Source organism: Trachypithecus francoisi, unplaced genomic scaffold (assembly GCF_009764315.1).
Source record: "Trachypithecus francoisi isolate TF-2019V2 unplaced genomic scaffold, Tfra_2.0 Lachesis_group12, whole genome shotgun sequence".
Lineage (NCBI taxonomy): Eukaryota > Metazoa > Chordata > Mammalia > Primates > Cercopithecidae > Trachypithecus > Trachypithecus francoisi.
In genome coordinates, this window is record NW_022681457.1 from 32,654,464 (window position 1) to 32,678,912 (window position 24,449).

Sequence of the window (24,449 nt, forward strand, 5' to 3'; positions counted from 1 at the left end):
TAACCACCGCCTTAGTCTCTGTACGTCTCTGAAATCTAACCTCAGCCATCATAAAAAGGCTGAAATAATTTGGGATTTTCATTTTTTATCAGGTTTCCCCGGACTAATGAATGTCTAGATAACAAAACTCATATGCCATTTACATAATTTCTTTCTTTTCCACCTCCCTTTCAAGCTTGTTAAAAAAACACAAAAGCTGCCATTCATCCCCTCCTAAAATATATCTCCTGGGCAGGAATTTATTTTGCAGTTAAGAGTAAGTTTCAGGCTTTTTGCCTTTCTGCATTTTTGTGGTTAGATGAAAAATGATATTCTTTTGGTAGTAATGTCCACTATCATTTGTAAGTATCGGTCTCCTAAATTATTAGTATAAATAAAACACTTTGTTTTACAGCAATATGACACTGCACCCTTGAAGGTAAATTCATATTTCTATAATTAAATAAGAAGAAATCATTGACTTTATCAGCCCAAGGGACTGTAATGGCATGAAGCACTTCAATCATATGGTATGTGCCTTCCCAATGTGTACTGTTCTGGCAAACTTCTGCTCATTGATTCACTGAATAAATATTTATTGGACAATTTCTATATTCCAGGTGCTATACTAGATTGCTGGAAAGAATAACTTAATCATGCTCATGCCACTCAAATCTACACTGCCTCTGTGTCGATCTGATTAGAACTTAGGGTCACAGGATCACCCAAGAGGTAAAGCCTCTTTATTATGTGATTTAAGTGCACTTTTGAAAAAAAGTAGGTAGTTTTGTCTTATACTCAATGAGTTGACCTATGGGATAATCCAATTCTATGGCATCGGGAGGTTTTAGTATAGTCTATTTATCTTTCCCAAAATTTAGATTAGTAGAACCATCACGAATTACATAAGCACTCTCAGAAGATTTTGTCTCCAAATTCAATTTGACATGGTCATTTAAAATGATTAGTCCCGATGACATAGGCTGGTGTATATATCAATCTGATAAGACATATTGCACCTACCGAAATGAATTCTTTACCAAATGACCACTAAACACACACACAAATATGCAGTTACTACAAGAAGTATAAATAAATCTCAAGCTTTTAAAAAGCTAGAAAAGCAGTACGAGAAACTGCAAATGAAAATCTTTGCAATAAAAAGTTACTGGGTTTACAAAATGAATGCACCAAAGAATAGGACAAGCTTTGTGCAGGCGTAAACCACAGGATTACTATGTTTGGTGGGGAGACATTTCTAAGAAGCGCAATTCCCAAAACTTAATGTAGTGATCCACTTGTGCACAAATATATCAGGCTTAGCTATTGAGGTTTGTACTCATGTGGACTGTAGGAAAAACATTTTAGTAATAAATATTTAGATAGAGCCACTTTAGGGAGCAGGCAGAAGAGTTGTGAAGGGTCAATGTTATTAATTTTCTTATATAAATAGGCCAAACAATGGAATGTATTCACTGACTCTTCAAAATATTTATTTGTTTTGGAATCAGTATTGGAATGTAATGAGTCAAAGACTGGGGAACACTTTTGGTGAAAAATCAAGGGAAATTATATATTCAGAGTACCTATAGTTAGTGCTCAAATCTGTCCTTACATAGCATTCTGAAAAACCACTTCACAACTCCCATCGGTCAGTTTTATGAATCTTCCTTAGGCTCGTAGAAATGTAAAATATATTCAAAAGAAAGAATAATTAGCAATTTGGGTAGTCACAAACTCCATATTTCAAACAAACGGAATTGGTTCTTATTCAGATAAAAAATAAATCTAATTATCAATCCAACTAAACTTAAACTTTGTTAGGTTAGGAGTTAATTTGCTATATTGAGCAATATTTGAATAACAGTATTGATGAATATTATAAACACATTATACATTTTTAACTGTAATTAAACTTTTTTTAATGTAAGGAGGAAAAAAAGTGACAGAAAGTGAGAGAGGCAATGAAAGAGAACACAGCAATGTCTTTGAATAAAAACAAACTGCTATCCCTTGTCTTCAATGATATATGTGGTTAAATTCCTCATGTATTCAGTGTACTGGAATATTAACTATCCCCGTTCCCCAATAGACCAAGATCATTTATAAAAAATGTTTTCATCACATAATTAATCACATATTCAGCTACAAATGGCAGACTCAACAAAAACACTAGACTGTTATTAATATATTTTCCTTTGTTTGTGTTTCACTACTTTTAGCACGTAGGGATTTTCTATGCTTCTAAGACCATTTAGCTTTATACCAAAAATTTCACTTCAATGCATAAACAGTGGCATGCCAGAGATGCCTAAATTCACAGTAAGGTTTAGCGATATTTGTTACCAAAAGCTGTGCACATGCAAGTTAAGTGTTTTCTTTCATGCTTCTGTCTGTATTATTTCATTAGATAATGAGATAGGCTGCCCTTTCTGTCCATCATTAGAGCAGCTGGAGACAGCATTTGCTACCTGGCAAAACTTTCGAAGAAGGATCTTTCTTAACAGCAGGTAAACCCAAGGATCCAAGATCTGGTTCAGTGAAGCCAGGCGAACAGCTATTAAGAAGAAGTTGCATTCTTTCTGCTTCCCTGTATGTGTCTTGCAGTGCTCAACTGATGTCTGATTGAAGATCATTTTCAACATCATTATCTAAGAAAGGGGAACAAATAATTGTTTCAAAGATTAATTTGCTCCGGATCTATTATTCACAACTTAAATAACGAACAAGACATTCGAAAAATAGGAGGGCTATTTAAAACAATACCCCTTACCTCAACTTCCCTGACTATTGGTAACCTAGCACATATGCATCTCCTCTACACTGTACGTTGCACACAGTCGGTTTTCAATAAATTGGTTGTTGGATTGAAATGATTAATTCAAGCAACATCTATACTCGGATAACACAGTCCTGAATTATACAAGACATTTCTAGGTATTTCCCCACATTTTTGGCTATTAAACATGATGTAGCTTTTTAAAACATGCATGTCTTCAGGCTGTTGATTCTTGGAATTTAAGAAGCTTGAAAATAACACATCTCAAAATAAGCCAAAGTCATGTCTTGTTGCAGAAAACACAAGTTCACCCAAATGAGAGCCAACACTTCAACAATAACAAAAACATGTTACTCTTAAATTTTCAGTAGTTCTGATTTAAAAAATACTGCATAAAAAGTAGAAGCAAGAAAGGAGGAAATAATAATATTGTTGTTATTATTATTATTGCCACTAGCATTTTCAGAATCCTTACTATCTATTGGATATGGTGCCAAGTCCTTCATATGTATTTAATAAACATCGTAAGACAGGTAGTATTACCACTTCCTTCTTACATTTGCAGAACCCAAGACTGAATGAGGTGAAATGGATGAGCCAGACTAACATCATATGATGTACAGTATTTTACTTTTCTTTGCCCCCACCCAATATATACTACACAATGTAAACTCCATGATTGCAGGAATTTGGGGCTATTTTTTTCCCCAAGTGCCTAGATCAATATGTAGCACATAGCAGATGTTCAATAAGTATTTGTGAGATAACACATTTTTATATTTGAAGAAATATATAATACAACATACAAGTGACAGTATATGAGTTACATAATATGTATTTATATTTGAATGAAAAAGATGTTCTTATGCATATGAAAAATGTTCAAAATTATTAATCATCAGAAAACACTCAAATTACAACAAATGCAAAGCAATTTTATACTCTCTAGATTGATCAAAATGAAGAAATGTGACTATACTGTTCCTGAGGATGTGGAATAAGGTGAGGACTCTTTTACACACTACTAGTGGGTGTGTAAACTGGAACAACCATCTTAGAAAACAAATTGGCATGCCGGGCGCGGTGGCTCACTTCTGTAATCCCAGGACTTTGGGAGGCCGAAGGAGGTGCATCACCTGAGGTCAGGAGTTCAAGACCAGCCTGACCAACTGGAAGAAACCCTGTCTCTACTAAAAATACAAAATTAGCTGGTTGTAGTGGTGCATGTCTGTAATCCCAGTTACTCGGGAGGCTGAGGCAGGAGAATCGCTTGAACCCGGGAGGTGGATGTTGCAGTGAGCCAAGATTGTGCCATTGTACTCCAGCCTGGGCAACAAGAGCGAAACTCCATCTCAAAAAAAAAAAAAAGAAAGAAAAGAAAAAAGAAAGAAAACAGATTGGCACTATTTCACCTGCTACTTCCCAGAGGTACAACTCCTAGGAGGATACTATCCAGAATTCTTGCACCAAGAGTTGTGTATATGACTGTTTCATAACAACATTGTTCATAACAGCAAAAAAAGCAGGAACAACTCAAACGTGGGTTCACATTCCCAAGCAAAGAAATTAGCTGACTTTGTCACTGGCTCCTAAGTTTCCCATTCTAGACCTATACAGCTATTGAGTACTTGACATATAGCCAAAGCACATTGAAATGTTGGAATATGTTGATTACACAATGGACTAATAATATTTCCATATGTTGTGTTAAAAATATATTATTCAAATTAATGTCACTTGTTTGTCTTGACTTTTTAAAAATGCAGTTACTAGAAAACTTTAAATTATATGTGGCTTGTGTTTTTTTTGCTCATGGTACATTTCTATTGAACCTAATCTCTCTCTCTCTCTCTCTCTCTCTCTCTCTCTCGAGGCTTACACTTATCTATATGTTCTGCCCTCAGGTCACATCACTTAAATTGAATTCAACATCCCTGAGCATCCAAAACAGCCCTAACCACTTAACCACAACTCCAATGATAGCATTTTGTTACACTCACCGTGGCTCAATATTTCAGAGTCTGAGAACTCTTCTTTTCCTCATCCTCTGCAATGTCTTTTGCTCTTGCTTCACTCTCATCCTTGTTCAGATCTTCCTGACATTTGAATTATGGTTATAACAGACACCCAGATGGTACATGTACGGACTGAATGTTTATATGTGGAAGCCCCAAACCTTTATTGTGATGGTATTAGCAGGTGAGGCCTACGGGAGGTAATTAGGTTAGATAAGGTCATGAAGGTGGAGCTCCTATGATGGGATTATTATCCTTATAAGAAGAGGGTGAAGAACCCACAGGTAACTCCTTCAGCCATGTGGGGCACAGCAAGAAGACAGCAGTCTACAAGCCAGGAAAAGGGTCTTCACCAGAAACTGAATCTGGGGGCATCTTGATCTTAGAATCTTCAGCTTTCTGAACTGTGAGAACTAAATGTCCGCTGTTTAAGCCATCAAGTTTACAGCTTTGTTATGGCAGTCCAAGCAGACTAAGATGGTGTATACAGATATCTGCCCATCACAGGTGCAGCTTCCAATCCCAGTTGTGATCAAATCCTCTCTAAATAGAAAATCATCAATGTCTTCCCATTGTCCATCGAACAGAAATTTAACTCTGGTGTTCAAAGCCCTCTACAATACTGTCCAAACTATTCTTTCCAGTTTTGTCTCCCACTAACTGCCTACACAGACTCCAAACTCTAGCTATAGTCCACTGGTCTAGAATATCCCTTTATTCTTTCTTCCTTCTTGGCCTTTATGCTTTCTGTTTTCTACTTCTGGAACACTTTTAATCCTAGTATTCATTTCTACTTCTGAGATTTCCATGTCTTTCAGGACCATCTGAGTCTTTCCTGATTACTACAAACCACTGTCCTCTGAAGGCCTACAATTGTGTGTGTGTGTGTGTGTGTGTGTGTGTGTGTGTGTGTGTGGGAGAGAGAGAGAGCGACAGAGAGAGAGAGATAAACACATATTTGTAGTAGATAACAGATAAACAGTACTAGCAGGCATCCACATGTCCCTCAAAAACTTGGACATATACGGGAAGAAAAGGTGGGTCTCTATGATTTAAAGTGGACATAACATCAACACGTAGGAACCTGGCTCCAAGGTTACTGAACTTGATTACAAGCAATTGAACGAAGTACTGACATATCTGAAATCGATTTGCTTTGGGAAAAAGGACACTTAACCATCAGCAAGAAATTGTAAACTAGCAATTAAGTGTTATATACTAGCAAGAAATTATAAACACATACATCTATCTTGTTGCCAAAATGGACTACTATTGTGAGATAAAAGATGTATCATATGACCCAGCCATCCCACTACTGGGTATATACCCAAAGGATTATAAATCATGCTGCTATAAAGACACATGCACACGTATGTTTATTGCAGCACTATTCACAATAGCAAAGACTTGGAATCAACCCAAATGTCCATCTGTGACAGACTGGATTAAGAAAATGTGGCACATATACACCATGGAATATTATGCAGCCCTAAAAAAGGATGAGTTTGCATCCTTTGTAGGGACATGGATGCAGCTGGAAACCATCATTGTCAGCAAACTATCACAAGAACAGAAAACCAAACACCGCATGTTCTCACTCATAGGTGGGAACTGAACAATGAGATCACTTGGACTCAGGAAGGGGGACATCACACATCGGGGCCTATCATGGGGAGGGGGGAGAGGGGAGGGATTGCATTGGGAGTTATACCTGATGTAAATGACGAATTGATGGGTGCTGACGAGTTGATGGGTGCAGCACACCAACATGGCACAAGTATACATATGTAACAAACCTGTACGTTATGCACATGTACCCTAGAACTTAAAGTATATATATATAAAAAAAGATGTAATTGGCTATATTAGTTTGAAGTAAGTAAATATTTGATTCTTTTAATTCCACATCTTCTGTGTCTTTTTCCACCAAGCTGATAATGACTGGTCCTAGTATTGATAAGTCAACAGGAAAAGAGAGCTGAGTCATAGGATTTCTGGTACTGCCAATTCTGCTCATGTATACTCAATTTTATTTCAAAAATACAAGTATATAACAAAACAGCAGGTAGAGCAGGTTAAGCAGACAGACAGAAAAAGAGGAAATAATACACCAAAATTCTTACAAGGCTGTGTGACACTGGTCTCCAGCCATTTCCCTTTTGTCTTATTTAGTCACAGTTTTTATTCTTAAACGAATCCCTGGCAAAGGGGATGGGAATTTCCAGTTTTGTCTTATAAGGCAAACTCATGCTCTGGGGCTTGACTCATGTTTTGTTTTTTGAGATAGTGTCTCACTATATCACCAAGGCTTGAGTGCAGTGGTGCAATCATAGCTCACTGTAGTCCTGAAATCCTGGGCTCAAATGATCCTCCTGCCTCAGCCTCCCGAGATGCTGGGATTACAAGTATATGCCACCACACTCAACTAATATTTTTATTTTTTATAGAGACGGGGTCTCACTATGTTAACTACGTTGATTTCAAACTCCTGGCTTCATGCAATCCTCCTGTGGAATTTCTTTCACAGGAATTTTTCCAAATGATTTATCCAATAAAAGCAAATAGTAGCTATACAATAAATAAGTGTTCAGAGGAGCATTATATATACTAGCAAGAAATTGTAAACACATACATCTCCAACATCAGGTGTAAAGCTTAATAAAACAACAATTCAAAAATAGTATATATAAGTATTAAGTGAAAAAAACAGAATAGACGATACTTTTATATACAAAGTTTTGTTGTTATATTATTTAAAATATGAAGACTTGTGGAAGGCAATGGAATTATTGTTATTTAACAATAATTTACTTTTAAACAATATAATTTAATTTTAAAATTGTATGTACACAGGCCAGGTGGCTCACGCCTGTAATCCCAGCACTTCGGGAGGTCGAGGTGGATGGATCCCCTGAACCCAGGAGTTCGAGACCAGCCTGGGCAACGTGGTGAAATCCTGTCTCTACTAAAAACACAAATATTAGCCGGGCATGATGGTGTGTGCCTGTAATCCCAGCTACTTGGGAGGCTGAGGCAGGAGAATTACTTGAATCCAGCAGGCGGATGTTGCAGTGAGCCAAGATTGTGCCACTGCACTCCAGCCTGGGCGACAGAGTGAGACTCGGGCTCAAAAAAAAAAAAAAAAAATTGTATGTATATAAAAATGTTTCGGCCGGCCGCAGTGGCTCACGCCTGTAATCCCAGCACTTTGGGAGGCAGAGGCGGGCGGATCACGAGGTCAGCAGATCGAGACCATCCTGGCTAACACGGTGAAACCCTGTCTCTGCTAAAAATACAAAAAATTAGCCAGGCGTAGTAACCAGCTCCTGCAGTCCCAGCTACTCAGGAGGCTGAGACAGGAGAATGGCGTGAACCCGGGAGGCGGAGCTTGCAGTGAGCCGAGATCGCGCCACTGCACTCCAGCCTGGGCGACAGAGCAAGACTCCATCTCAAAAAATAAATAAATAAATAAAACATTTCAAGTGATGTTAATGAAAGTCTTTTATTTAAAGAAAGCAGATGATTATTCCCTTCTTTGATAAATATGGACTATTATACACCGAATTTACTTAAAATAAATATATTTACATTAATATATTCTGATGCTGGCTGGCTTATCATCCTATGAGCTGAATACTACCTCCCATTACAGTAGGCAGAATTCCCGCCACACACACAGATATCCATTTCTCCGTCCCTGGAATCTGTGAATACATTACCACACAAGACAAAAAGGACTCTGCAGATGTGATTAAGGTAAAGGATCCAGACGTGGGGAGATAATCCTGGATTATCTGGGCAGACCCAATGTAAAAAAAGGGTCCTAAAAATCAGAGAACTTTCCCCAGCTCTGGCCAGAGGGAGACATGACTATACAAGAATGGTTGGACATCGACAGTGTCTCCAGCTTTGAAGGTGGAGGAAGGGATGCAGGAGGTAAGGAATGAGGATGGCCTCCTCTAAAAACTGAAAAAGGCAAGGAAACACTTCTCCCTCAGAGACTCAAAAGGTAATGCAGCCCTGTGGCACCTTTACCCTAGCACAGTGAGATCCATCAGACTTCCAGCCTACAGAACAATTAGAGAAATGTGTGTTGCTGACACACGAGCATGAAAAAATGCTCGTCATCACTGGCCATCAGAGAAATGCAAATCAAAACCACAATGAGATACCATCTCACACCAGTTAGAATGGCGATCATTAAAAAGTCAGGAAACAACAGGTGCTGGAGAGGATGTGGAGAAATAGGAACACTTTTACACTGTTGTTGGGACTGTAAACTAGTTCAACCATTGTGGAAAACAGCATGGTGATTCCTCAAGGATCTAGAACTAGAAATACCATATGATCCAGCCATCCCATTACTGGGTATATACCCAAAGGATTATAAATCATGCTGCTATAAAGACACATGCACACGTATGTTTATTGCAGCACTATTCACAATAGCAAAGACTTGGAATCAACCCAAATGTCCATCTGTGACAGACTGGATTAAGAAAATGTGGCACATATACACCATGGAATACTATGCAGCCATAAAAAAGGATGAGTTTGTGTCCTTTGTACGGACATGGATGCAGCTGGAAACCATCATTGTCAGCAAACTATCGCAAGAACAGAAAACCAAACACCGCATGTTCTCACTCATAGGTGGGAACTGAACAATGAGATCACTTAGACATGGGAAGGGGAACATCACACACCGGGGCCTATTATGGGGAGGGGGAAGGGGGAGGGATTGCATTGGGAGTTATAACTGATGTAAATGATGAGTTGATGGGTGCTGACGAGTTAATGGGTGCAGCACACCAACATGGCACATGTATGCATATGTAACAAACCTGCACATTGTGCACATGTACCCTAGAACTTAAAGTATAATAAAAAAAAAAAAGAGAGAGAGAGAAATATGTGTTGCTTTTAAGTCACTGATACGGTTTACCTCTGTGTCCCCACCCAAATCTCATGTCCAATTCTAATCCTCAGTGTTGGAGAAGGGGCCTGTTGGGAGGTGACTGGATCATGGGGGCAGACTTCCCCCTTGCTGTTCTTATGATAGTGAGTGACTTCTCATGAGATATGCTTGTTTAAAAGTGCATAGCACTTTCCTCTCTGCTCTCTCTCCTGCTCCGCCATGTGAAGGTGTGTCTCCCTCCTCTTTGCCTTCTACCCTGATCACAGGTTTCTTGAGGCCTCCCCAGCTATGCTTCCTGTACAGCCAGCAGAACCATGTGCTTTTGAGACAGTCTTGCTCTGTTTCCCAGGCTGGAGTGCAGTGGTGCAATCTTGGCTCACTGCAACCTTCACTTCCCAGGTTCAAGTTATTCTTGTGCCTCAGACTCCCAAGTAGCTGGGATCACAGGCACGTGCCACCAGGCCTGGCTAATTTATGTATTTTAGTAGAGACGGAGTTTCGCCATATTGGCCAGGCTGGTCTCAAACTCCTGGGCTCAGGGAATCCACCTGTCTCGACTTTCCAAAGTGCTGGGATTACAGGCATGAGCCACCACTGCCTGGCCCCAGGTAGTTCTTTACAGCAAGTCTCAGGTGAACTAATACAGCCACCAAGCTTACAATAATTTGTTACAGCAGCAGTAGAAAACAAATATACCCACACACTGAGCTCTCAACCAATGTTAAGAGGAATGGAAGGAATGAGTTTGAAAACGATTTTCTCATTCTCATAGCTAAAATAGCCTAGGAAGCTTGTTTAAATATTTTACTTTCTTAGGAAACTTAAAAATAAAAGAATAAAGTAAAAGTAAACTTCATTCTAACTCCTGTCCAAATTATCTCAGTTTCTAAATTTACAACATGCAAAACCGAATGCCTGTTATTCTAGTGGCATCAGTTAGATGTTAATGTGTTTGACTGAAACGTATACAATTAATATTTTCAACTCAGTTGGCTTTATGAAAAAAAAGCTTATTAATCCCTTTCTCCTCTTTTTATAAACTATTAGAAAAGTTTTGCTTCTCTTTTTCAGTCCTTTACCCCACCCAATAGTTAAATATATTTGACCACTTACCATCCTCTAGAAAGTGTTCTGGGCCTGGTCTAGAATTATCTAAAAATTCACTTAAATTATGTTTTTATATTCTTTATAAAATAAAGAATTGGATTTCTCTAACTTTATGATCAGGAAAATTCACAAAATTAATTATTAAAATGATACTTCAGTCATTTTATACAGTCTTCCTTGATTATTTGAAAAATAATTTTTGTGAGGTTAATAATTTAAAATTATTGTTATGAGGCAAATATAGGTTTCATATGCCTTACATTGTTTAGTACACTAAAATTTCCTATTGAGAATGCAATGATTATGCAATTATAAAAACAAGCTCTATAAGCAGTAGCTGGCACATGAGGAGAGACACTCTAGCTTTTCCCAGAAATCATGAGATGTGCAACACAGAGATAATCAGAATTAGAAACAGTGAGCATGCTACTGCCATTTCCAAATGGCAGCAGAGATGAAAGTGGGGCTCCAAATTCTTCATCCAATTTTGAACATAAATTCAACTTAGCATCCATCTGTTGAGTCTTTATATTTAAGCAGCTACACAGTGATGATAAGTTTTGTGTATGTGTTTGCAAATATTTTTCAGACTGTTTAGACTTTGAGAGAAAACCTTAGGCATGAATATGTAGATTTCTGGTAGAATTAATTATTCCTATTAGTCCAGTTCCATCATACAAGGGAGAGGAGACGAAGAAAAAGCACGATGCTCAGCTAACAGAGAGGCTATTTACTGGTTTTAGCAAACACACATATACCCTGCACTATTTCTCCTTTCAAACAGCCTCATATAACAAATGATCTGGTCAAGGGAGTGGTGAGGTCAATTCTAGCTGAACAGAGCTGCAGCTCTTCTGTCAGCTCCTTCCCTGGGTTCCATGTGACTCTCCCAGGCCCTCTAGCAGAGCTCTCCCTTGGTTATCGGCAGGAATATAGAGAGCTATTTATGCACTTGAGATAACTAGGAACACAACTACATCAGTGACCTCTAAATTCGCCATCCCTGCCTACTGTCAAGTACAATTACCTTGCTCCATCCTAAAGGAAAAAAATGATTTACCCTTTCCCCAGTGATAACGTTCTTTTAAGTGTTCAAAGCATTAATCAGGAAGGCTGTTTTAATATTCTATCCTTGGATTTTATTCTATTGCAGCAGGATTTATAATCACACACTTAAAAATCTTTTAGTACTTCATAGTTTAAAAGTGCCTTGGGTTGTAGGCTGCACATGTCTATTAAAGATGATAAATGAAGAAACCCAGAAAAATTAATTTCTGGGGGAAGAAATAAATTGGTTAGCTGCCCTTAGGCTCAATTCTGGGGTGTTTCTGCATTTGCAGTTTATTCCTAATGCAAGTGTTTAAGCCAATTTTTATCTGTGGTGTTTTGTTTTCCATAATTCTTTTTTTTTTTTTTTTTTTTTTTTTTTTTTTTTTTTATTATACTTTAAGTTCTAGGGTACATGTGCATGACGTTTATATCATGTATAACTCCCCAATGCAATCCCTCCCTCCTCCCCCCTCCCCATGATAGGCCCCAGTGTGTGATGTTCCCCTTCCCGAGTCCAAGTGATCTCATTGTTCAGTTCCCACCTATGAGTGAGAACATGCGGTGTTTGGTTTTCTCTTCTTGTGATAGTTTGCTAAGAATGATGGTTTCCAGCTGCATCCATGTCCCTACAAAGGACGCAAACTCATCCTTTTTTATGGCTGCATAGTATTCCATGGTGTATATGTGCCACATTTTCTTAATCCAGTCTGTCACAGATGGACATTTGGGTTGATTCCAAGTCTTTGCTATTGTGAATAGTGCCGCAATAAACATACGTGTGCATGTGTCTTTGTAGTAGAGTAATTTATAATCCTTTGGGTATATACCCAGTAGTGGGATGGCTGGGTCATATGGTACATCTATAAGCAACTTCAGCAAAGTCTCAGGATACAAAATTAATGTGCAAAAATCCCAAGCATTCTTATACACCAGTAACAGACAAGCAGAGAGCCAAATCAGGAATGAACTTCCATTCACAATTGCTTCAAAGAGAATCAAATACCTAGGAATCCAGCTTACAAGGGATGTAAAGGACCTCTTCAAGGAGAACTACAAACCACTGCTCAGTGAAATCAAAGAGGACACAAACAAATGGAAGAACATACCATGCTCATGGATAGGAAGAATCAATATCGTGAAAATGGCCATACTGCCCAAGGTGATTTATAGATTCAATGCCATCCCCATCAAGCTACCAATGACTTTCTTCACAGAATTGGAAAAAACGGCTTTAAAGTTCATATGGAACCAAAAAAGAGCCCGCATTGCCAAGACAATCCTAAGTCAAAAGGACAAAGCTGGAGGCGTCACGCTACCTGACTTCAAACTATACTACAAGGCTACAGTAACCAAAACAGCATGGTACTGGTACCACAACAGAGATATAGACCAATGGAACAGAACAGAGTCCTCAGAAATAATACCACACATCTACAGCCATCTGATCTTTGACAAACCTGAGAGAAACAAGAAATGGGGAAAGGATTCCCTATTTAATAAATGGTGCTGGGAAAATTGGCTAGCCATAAGTAGAAAGCTGAAACTGGATCCTTTCCTTACCCCTTATACGAAAATTAATTCAAGATGGATTAGAGACTTAAATGTTTTCCATAATTCTCTGTTGTTAGGCTATGGGAGAATAACCTGCTCGACTGGAAATTCCCCCCTATAATTTGATAAGTGTATTTCATCATAATACACTAAAATGAGTCTAGGCCCTTTAAACTAGTTAATTACATAATTTGAAGGATTTGCATGGGAAGAAACTTCACTGTGGATTAAGAAACAATTGTAATCTCTACAATCTAGTTACACCTGTTCTCCAGTTGTCAAGTCATCTCTGGATCCTAGACTACTGCTTCAAAAGCTTTTCCTGCCTTATTTAAACTGAAAACATTACAAATAAACAGCTCATAAACATTAAAAAAAATTACTGGAATTTGTGCCATTTCATCTTTACTACTATGTCATTTTATAAGATTTTTTAAAACAACAATGAATTAAGAATCAAGTAAATTATATTGCTGATTCTGCCATCATTTACAACTTTAGAGAAGTCATTTATCTCTGAACTTTATTAAATTTACTAGTAAGCAGTGGGGCTGGACTGGATGGCCTCTGCATACACTTCTACAGTTTTTTTTTTCTGATGATTTTTGGGGCAAAGCTGGAAAATGAAAGGATTTCATTTGGCAAAGAATTAAAACCTATAGGAAATAGGTGTGAAACAAAAGTCAAACTCTTCTTCAAAAAAACTCCAAGGGGTAAATGGAGGAAAGAGAAAAATTACAAAGTTAGAAGACAGTGTATGAGAACAAGGGACTAGATTCTTGAAGCTTTGGTGTATGTCAGCAGAGAGAGAATGTGAGTGTGTGTGTAGTGGAGTGGGGGTATTTTTATTAAAAGAAATAGCAGATTCTGGCAAACATACTGACCAAGAGTTAAAGAACTTCCATAAGTCTGACTCAGTTCTGCTTCTAGTTTGGAGACTAGTTATCTAATTTTGTTTCTTAACTTCTTCCTTCTCTAAAAGACGATTCTCACACACTTACTGTGTATTGTCTCCATCTAGTAGAGCAGTTGCAAAAATTAAAATGTGATAAGAATAATGAATACTTTCAATTTACATAGCATACCTCTTCCCATGCCTCAGGCACTCACACTATTGCGTATGCTTCCAGAACAAAATGCCTTGACATTCACAAACAGAACAGAAAATGCTTAGGGGGATACTGCAAGGAAATAAATATATTATGTCTATTTTCCTTGAATTTCTAGCTAATAAAGTAGTTCTAGAAAACTCATCTCAAATTTGCACTTTAAAAATGTTAAGTAATGCAGAATCATTATTCAGTTACTGGATATGGAAAATCAAAATTATAAATAAGCCAGCAGCCTGCTACCACATTATTTGCTACATAAGAATTTCCCTTTCAATTAGTATAAATTGTAAATTCTATATGACTTGGCTCAGTATAGCTCAAGACATATGTCTAGATAAATGTTTATCTTTCTATTAGAACAGTCACAGAATGTCAATATCTAAGTAAGTATTCAAATTTTGGCTGAAAGGGGAAGGCAAAATCTATTCTATAGAAGGATTCATTTCTTGGATTATAGATGATGAATTAGCTGGGTGACACACAAGTAAGAAGAGTTATCTTTACTATATTTCAAACACCTATATCTCAGGTGTCCAAAGAAAGTCTAGATAATATGTCATTGTCAAGGCTTAAAGTACATTAATCCTTAAAAATGCTTAGATTTAAGAGATTTTTCCTCTGAAAATATAGTTTCATTTAAACCCCAAATGTTCAATTGTACTCTCATTCATTCAGAGAACCAGAGTATTAGTGACAATTAGAAACAGCTAAATATTTAAAGGAAAAAAATCAGAGATGTTAATTACTTTTGTGCAGAGATAATCACCTCAATATAAAAATATAAAATTAGAAAAACTTAGATGACTGACAACAGAGCACTGTTTAACTATGGACCATTCTTCATATGCATAATTTATAGGTATTCTAATGCTGACATTTAAAATCATTCTGTTGAATATCAGTAATACAAAGAATATTTAGTAACATGAAGAAATGTTCAGAAAGTGAAAAGTGAAAATAAATGTTGCACAGAATGTGAAAAGTGAAAATAAATGTTGCACAGTATAATCCAAATTTTAAAAAATAACTGTGCTTATTTAAAGTAAAATATACTAGAAGTAGTTTTCTCTGGGTGAGAATTAGGGCAATATCTATTTTCTCCTCTGTATTTTTTCCCAAATTCTTTACAATACACATGCTATTTTTTACACTTTAAAAAGCATTAAATGTAGAGTAAACAACCATCTATTCATGTGTTGGTAAAGTGTTAGTGTTGCAATCCTAGAACTATAATGTGGTCACTTTAAGTTGAACTCTTAAGAGGTCAATGTGTGCATAATTTAACAGAAGGTGAGCAGTCTGACACTCTATAATTGATCAAAACATTCAGCTTCATCAACAAATTAATTATAGCTTACTAAATTTAGTGATAAATTATTGGCCTCAGTGATGGACTTCATGGACAATACAGCCATGACATACAAAAGAATCCCTTCCTATGCCACAGTCAGTACACAATGCAGAGTAATGAATATGATTCTAATCTGATATGATAAATTATTATTAAACTTTGCAGTATGTCCAAATGACACTGCCTTTTAAATCTATGAAGACTTAATCTCATAGGAGAATCCAAAATAGATGCATCTTACATTCGGGATGGACATCAGGTGAATATGAGCAGATTGGGGTGTCCTTAAATGTATGATATCCAATCCTAATTCATTCTCTAGTCAGTGCTCTCTCTCTCTCATACACACACACACAAACACACATATACACAGGCACACACACACACACACATACACACACAAATGAACAGAATCCGTATAGGAGGCCTCCCACCTTCTTGTCACCAGCTTCAGCATCTGCAGCCATCCATTCTTTCCTTCCTCTTATTTGACTGGAAAAGGTGCCTTGTCTATCTAAGGCACACCCTCTATCTATCTTCTGGATCCTATCCATCCTGAATTTTAGAGACCGTATACTCTCAGGTTTTCCCTTTCTCTTTTATAGTTAACTTCTCCCACTTTTGGCATTTCCTCATTCACATTTTAACATGTCCAAATTTTTGCCACCTTGAGAAAATAAAACCGCTGTGGTATTCTCACCTACGTACGTATAGACTGCCCCAGAAGTTACAGCCATATTCCCCAAAAGAGGTGTCTACCATCCTTATCTTTAAACTTATTCCAAAACCTGCTACAGCCTGACCTCTGTGTTCACAAATCCTCAGACAGGGCTCTTCCCAAGACCACCAACAAGGTTGCAGAATCAACACCACAGTCTTACTTGTCTGTAACGTCAGACCTAATTGAATGTAGCTGTCTCTTGAAACATTATCTTTTCTAATATTTGGGTCACCATTTGTTCTGATTTTATTACTAATTTTCCTGCTACCTTTCTGGGTATTCCTCTGCAGTCCCCTTTATATGCTCCTGTTTCTCTCTCTCTCAAAATATGTTAGCATTTATGAATTGTATCTTAGGGAGCCTCATCTTCTTACTGTGGATAAACTGACTAGGTGAGGTCTTTCATCTCAATGGCTTCAAAACCCATTTATGTGCTATAGGCCATACCTTTTCTCTGAGTTCCAAATGGATTAGTTTAGCTGCTATTGCATGGCTTTATTTAAATGTCTTACATCAAATTCAACATTTTCAAAATGGAAATTCTTATCTTTTTCCTCAAAATTGTTTCTACATTAATCTTCCCTATCACAGTAAATCCTCATCTCTAAAATAGAAACCTGGGAGTTACCCTTGATTCATTTGTGTGTATCTTTCTCTACTTCTCTGTCTCTCTCCACCTTCCACCACATTCACCATATTCCTCACATCCAATCAATCACGAAGTCTCCAATTAACCTCTTATGTTTTTTTTTAAATCTATCACTTCTCTCATTTACACCCCCAATTGACCATAAACTGAGGCCTCCATCATCTCTTGTCTGAACTATCATAATCATCTATGATATGATTTGTTGGCCTCCATCTGGCCTGGCCCATGCTGCTGCTTACAAAAGATGCTTGTAAAATGAAATTTTAATCTTCTTATTCCACTTTAAAAAGTCCTTAATTTATACACATTGCCTTGAGTATAAAGTCCAAACACTTAAACTCAAGGCTCCTCTTTACTTGGTGAGTACCTGTTGTGTTCTCTAGCCTAAGTTCTCACCATTTCTTACCCTCATGAATCAATAATCCAATTACCTTGAACTTCTTGCAGGTCTTTAAAAGTGACAGTTCTTTCTTGCTTTTGAGGCTTTACGAATGTGGATCTCTGGAAGTCTTAAAACTCTCATCCTCTTTTTCTTTACTTGAAAAATTCTGACATATTTTGTGCACAGTCTTATTTGATATTTCCCTTGACAAAAGCAAGCCTTTCATATGGATTCCCATAATTCTCTACTTCTCTACATTTTATCTTGCTGCTTGTTTTTAATTGTTGGTCTCTTTCAATAATCGAACATTGTTACAAGAGTAGGGATCAATTCTATCTTATATTTTAGGTATATCACAGCAAGGGCCAAGCCCAGCAGATTAATAAACAGTTTTTGAATTAACAACTAAGTGAATGAGAGCAAGGGTACAGTGCATCCTGCCCGTTTGGGGGTACAAATTCTAGAGTTTTCATCTAATGGACATATCTAACAACATTCAACCCTTTTCAAGACTCCAGGCCCTTCCTGCCTTCCTTCCTTTTTCCTTCCTTCTTTCCTTCCTTCCTTCCTTCCTTCCTTCCTTCCTTCCTTCTTCCTTCCTTCCTTTCTTCCTTTCTGCTTTCCTTCTTTCCTTCCTTCCTTTCTTCGTTTCTTCCTTCCTTCCTTCCTTCCTTCTTTCCTTCCTTCCTTTCTTTTTTTCCTTTCTTCTTGTTGTTATAATTAGCCAGGATAACAGCTTCAAACTAGGTGCTAATGGACTATAAGCATATCTTCTTATCACTCATGATTTTAAGTGGAATGTTCTGGTGTTCAGATGACAGCCAGTAGTAACCCTGAGGCTGGTAAGTTGGGGTTATAGAATGAAAGGAAAACCAAGTATTTAAAATAAAATATATTGAATCTGTAAGAAGATATTTTATTAGCTATTTATCTAATAACATTTATTTAAGAATATAGCCCAAGAAAAAAAAGAAGATATTATGCATATTAACACAGTCTTTAATGAGGATACCATTAAATTTCTAATACTTAGTGTCAAAAGTCCTTTTATTACTGTAAAAGTGTTATATATGATTCTAGCACTCCTTGCTTATAGAAGTTTTGCCCCAAAATATAAGACCATATCTTATACTTAACATCTGAAGAATAATAACAACAAAACAGCAACTAATGCTTATATTATACTTACTATAGGAGACTATGCATATCCGTGAGGTGAGTGGGTTGCAGGAATGTCTTCAATGCTGCTACTTGGTAGCCCCAAGAGGAGAGAAAGTCACCAGAAATATTTGGTTGCAACTTTTTCCCTTCACAAGAGTCAAGCAGCAAAATTGTGGGTGAAGCCCAGTTAACATGGCTCTCTTTGGAAAGGTTGAGGCATTGAAGGCCAAACTTCCTGTCATGATTAGGAAATCACAGGCTGTTCTTAATGTTACAGAAAAAGCAATGCTATTGTGTGACACTTTCAGCTACTTGAGTTGTGAATCTGGCATTGTGTGATTACTCAGCCCTTGCTTATATTATAATAAATATTTAAAATATCCCTCAGAATCTGAGATAACACATCAGTAACAGTTTAATTGAGCACTTGCAAAATTCTCTGCCAGAGTTAGGCTTGTACTCAGTATTGGCATCAGGAACTTCCTAACATCATATTCATTCATTTTCCTTTTCCCAACACGAAACACACCCCTGGCTATATTTACCAGCTTTCTTTACAGCTAACTCTCATCCTGCTGACTGTAAATAGGGACTGAGTAATACTCACAGTCCCTGACCTATATAAGTGCTATGTAAGTACTACTTCCTGTTTTGCTATTATTTGGATGTTATGTATTACAAACGGAAGTAACACATAGGTGGCAGCTGAAAACCAGCAAGTGGCATGCGATATTCATATTACTCATTGTAAACTTTAGTTTCCAAAACTTATGAAAAAAATGTTTCTTTTCTTTTTCAGGAAATCAGACTTTAAAATCTAACTTAAATAATGGTTAGCACTTACAATTTTATACCAGGTTTGAAGGAAGTTTGAATAAGACACAATTTGTATTGTATGCGATGCAGGAAAATAGAAAATTATAATGTGTTCATCTTCTATATTTACCCCCTTATGCTGCTTTTGTCTCATCTATTGACTTATTTGGATTAATACTGTATTATTACTAATATTATATTATTTAGATTAATACTATATTATTATTTACTTTGCTGTTGGACTTTGGTCATCGACATGGCTGTTGGACATGGCTTCAAAAATATGTTACTATTATAATGTTTCTAAGAATAAATTAGATAGACAGTAAAAATGGACCCCCACCTTTTATTATTAATATCCCAATTTTGGATAACTTTTTCTCTATATTCTGGGTTGGTCCAACAGCAAAGAAAATAATAACAAGAAGGAAGCAAATATGAGGAAGAAACCTGTTCCTACCATGACTCAAATGCTTAACTCCTATGAGGATCACAGACTCCCAAGCTCCTATAAAAAGATAAACAGATCCCAACTCCATTGACTCCCTCTGTCCTTAACGTGTGAGCCCAATGAAAGCAATTCTTACTGCACTACTTGCCTTTCTAGGGAAGATCTTAAACAAGTAATAATAAAACAGTTCCTACAACTATCATAGGGAAAATGCTTTTGGTGAATTCACCTAAAATCCTACATTTGATGTAAGTTTCTTTTGTTATTATTATTATTTTTTAAGAGACCGGGTTTCACTGTCACCCAGGCTGGAGTGCAGTAATGCCATCATAATTTACTCACTGTAGCCTCAAACTCCTGGGCTCAAGGGTTCCTCCCCAGTAGTTAGGACCACAGGCATGTGCCACCAAGCCAGGTTAATTTTTTTCTTTTTAAAGTTTTGTAGAGACAGGCATCTCCCTACAATGCTCAGGCTGGTCTTGAACTCCTAGCCTCAAGTGATTCTCCTGCCTTGGCCTCCCAAAACACTGGAATTAAAAACAAAAGATTTTATGCCACTTCACCAAGCCGAAGTAGATATTTTCAAGAATGGTTTTTGCAGGAATTGACAAATAGATCTATTGAGACTTGGAACTATCCGGTTCCCCATCTCATTTAACCAGAACAGCTCTATTTTCATCTATTTCTCTAAAAAGATGTATTGACATAGTTCCCCCGGTTAAAACAACTGGAAAATCATCAGTCTAATGCAGCACTATCCAAAAGAAATGTAATTCAAGCCACAAATCTGCAGCACATGTATGTTTTGCATTTTCTAGTAGCCAGATTTATTTTAAAAGTAAAAAGAAACATTTTGAATTTTAATTTATCTGATATATCTGAAATGTTACATCAGCATGTACTGAATATAAAAATTATTAATGCAATATTTTACATTTTACCTTTTGTATTTAATCTTAAAACTCTGCTGTGTAGTTTACATTTAAAGTATCTCAATTTGTATTAATCACATTTTAAGAGGCAAATAACCATATGAGGCTAGTGGCTACTATGTTATATAGATGAAACTTCAGTGCTTTATTCTTTTTGAGGGTTTCCCACCTTTATTCTATCAATTAAACTGCATAGGTATCATCAGTGCAGCGTCCACTATTGGTCACCTACCCAGTGTCCATTCTTCCATCTCCCCTGCTCATCGACATAGTTATTTTCATTGAATCCTATGTGCTTCAGGGCTGACCCCATCCCTAGCTACAGGAATGTGCCGGGGTTAGGGATAATCATGTGACCCCATACTAGCTAATGAGATCCAACAGTTTCCTCATTTTTAAAAGAAAGTCATAGAAAAACACAGTTTCTTTCTCCTGCTAGAAGTTAACCGGGAAGCACGTACTAGCATCTCTACTATCACTTGCAGAGAACAAGCTGTAGGATGAGGCCGATATTGTACTGCGAAAGAGAGACGGGGCAAACCTTGGTCCTAGAGGATGATGCTGAGCTTTGGGATTAACCAACTCTGAAGTCTGCCCTAACTTTGGATTTGTTATGTTTTTTTTCTCCCAAACCACTACATTACATCATCTCTAATAATGACTGAGGGCAACATAAATATAGTGAGACTCCTGAGCATCTTTTGCAGCATTATGTTTTTTCCTCTGTTTTTTATTTTTTACTATGTTTCCCTATTGTTGCTGAAATTCCTCATGTTTAATTGTTATCCCCAGGGCACCTTTCCAAATATCCCTTTCATTTTTTCCATCTTTAAACACCAGGCATTAGAGCAACTGTTTTCTTGTGCTCCTTCCCATTGCTTCCAATTAACTTCTCTCTTCCATTATAAAAACAATGTTGTTTCTCTTATAATTGTCTACCCTAAAGGTATGTTTAAATCTTCCCTAGAATTTTTATTACTAACAACAAAGTGGAAACAATAAAAGTAGAGAATAGAGAAAAACATGTACTATTATCTTAAATACTAACAAATTTTACTGTATTAATAGTACCCATGATTCATTAGATTCAAGTTGGATTAACGGCTTTAGAATGAAAAAGATTTGAGTATGATTCACTCAACACTATTTATCATCTGTGGCCTTAAAGCTAGTTGCGTACTCAGCTAGTGAAAAAGTAAAATAAAATAAAATAAAATAAAAAACAGGAATTAATGTCACTTACATTTCAAGATTTATGTGAATATTAAAAAACATCTAATATATGTAAAACTCTTAAAGCTAGGATTTATACCTTGATCTTCTTATTCCTAATCTAGTGTCCTTTTCACTTAATTACACTTCCCTTCTTCATTCATTCCACAATCATTTATTGAGTGATTGCTTTGGGACAGGAAGATTTATTGACAAATAAGGCAAGATCTCTGCTTTTAAGCAGTTTATAATTTAAACTGAATCAGACAAATAGATATTAACAAGAGGGAGGCCATAAAGCTTAGTGGCTAATTACACAGGCAATAAAATCAGGCAGATCTGGATTTGACCCCAGGAAAGTTACTTAACATCTCAAAACCAGTTTCCTATTCTGAAAACGAAGATGATAGGGTCTCCTCAAGTTGTCATCAATAGAACAAAATGAAATTATATCTGTGAAATACAATGCGCATGAATTATAAAATAAGCATTTGTCTGTTGAGGCCAATCATCCTCATTGTCGTAATTATAACTGCGCATAATTAAGTGTAAAAGTATGCACAGGCACTATGGAGTAAAGAGGAAGGGCATTTAAATCAGTTTCTATGGCCGGGTGTGGTGGCTCACACCTGTAATCCCAGTACTTTGGGAGCCCTGAGTGGGAAGATCACTTGAGGTCAGGAGTTTGAGACCAGCCTGGCCAACATGGTGAAACCCCATCTGTACTAAACATACAAAAATTAGCTGGGTGTGGTGGCACACGCCTGTAATCCCAGCTGCTCTGGAGGCTGAAGCAGGAGAATCACTTGAACCTGGGAGGTGGAGGTTGCACTGAGCTGAGATCACGCCACTGCACTCCAGCCTAGGTGACAGAGTGAGACTCCATCTCAAATAAATAATAATAATAACAATAATGATAATAAAATAAATAAATAAATAAGTTTCTAGGTTCAGAGGAACTCCTGTCTCCCAAAACAGCAGATGCTTTGTAGGTATTTGAGACACAGTCCATATTTCTGAGTGTGAAATTGAGTGAATCATTATAAAAAAAAACTGATTTTTATCACTGAAGGTAAGGATGCTGGGGTAGGGATGGAAAAAAATGGTACAGTGGTGAATGTGGCCGAATCCAAGATCTTGAGGACTAAGGAATCTGAAGCCTTTTAATCTGGGTGAGAGGCTACTACAGTAACATGCCTGAATTCCATGTTAGAGAGTCACCGTGGTCACACTGAGGTTCTCTAAGGCTCTTTCTCTTTTCCATAATTACAAGAAAAAAAAGATGAAAGCAGGTTTGCAAGAATCCCAATTGCACTGGATCATACTGGAGGCTTTAGAGCTGTCAAAACAAAGTTTCTAATTTTGACTGAGGTCAAACACTTTCCCACCAAGCAAGAAGAACTCAATATACAGTTTTATTTGTTTTATAAATAGTTTAGTGAAAAGAATAATATATGTGATTTGTACTAGCTGAAAAATGTTTGCCTAGTAAAACTTTATCACTGAATGTGAATGTTGTAAGCCTAAAAGACACACAGAAGTAAATAAAATTGATGCCACACCTTTACAAAAACACCTCCTAAGCTGCAGGTATCATGGTGAAGGGAATCATATAACAAGTTACTGTCAGACAAGTGAAAGCTCCTGTCACCTTCTACAGGGATTTTCAGAATATGTTCCCTAGATACTCAAGGTCCTACAAAGGTCAGTCAGTTGATGAATCAATAGATATTCTACAGGAAATCATCACCATAATTATATGATGCAGATCATTTCTGTGATTTTTTTTTTTACTATTCTCAATCCATCTATTCTTTTTTGTACAATATTTTCAATGAAGTGACTTGGAAATATTTTTATAAACTAATAAGAAAGAGAGAAACAACGTGACACACAGCATTATAGCGTAAAAAAGCCTAAGATCTACCCATTACTAGGAATATGATTAGGGAAAGTTATCAAATCTTTTCTGTCTTATCATTTGCAATTGAAACATGGGAATGAAAAGTAACAAACTCAAAAATTGTTGTGAAGGTTAAATTAGATAACATATGGAAAGGGTAATTGTCAAATATGTACCTGCACATAATAGGCATTCAGTAAATAGAAGTCCTTTTATTTTTTGTGGCTCTCTTCAGTTTGCGCTCCACCAGTCTCACTGCTACCCCAATTTCCCAACAGATATGTGGCAGGAAAACACACACACACATGCACACACACACGTGCACACACGCACATGTGCACAAGGCTTCAGAAGTGTTAC

The 24,449-nt window shown here is 37.0% G+C and overlaps 1 protein-coding gene across 5 annotated transcripts in view; it reads right to left on the reverse strand.

Annotated features, from left to right (window-relative positions):
• Nucleotides 1-24,449, reverse strand: part of PTGER3 (prostaglandin E receptor 3) — a 221,093-nt gene that overhangs the window by 179,815 nt on the left and 16,829 nt on the right. For all 5 annotated transcript variants that reach the window (XM_033225286.1, XM_033225290.1, XM_033225289.1 and 2 more), the window contains exon 2: nt 2,451-2,630. In XM_033225286.1, coding sequence (XP_033081177.1) covers nt 2,451-2,630 — 180 coding nt within the window. The remainder of the gene's footprint in view (nt 1-2,450; nt 2,631-24,449) is intronic.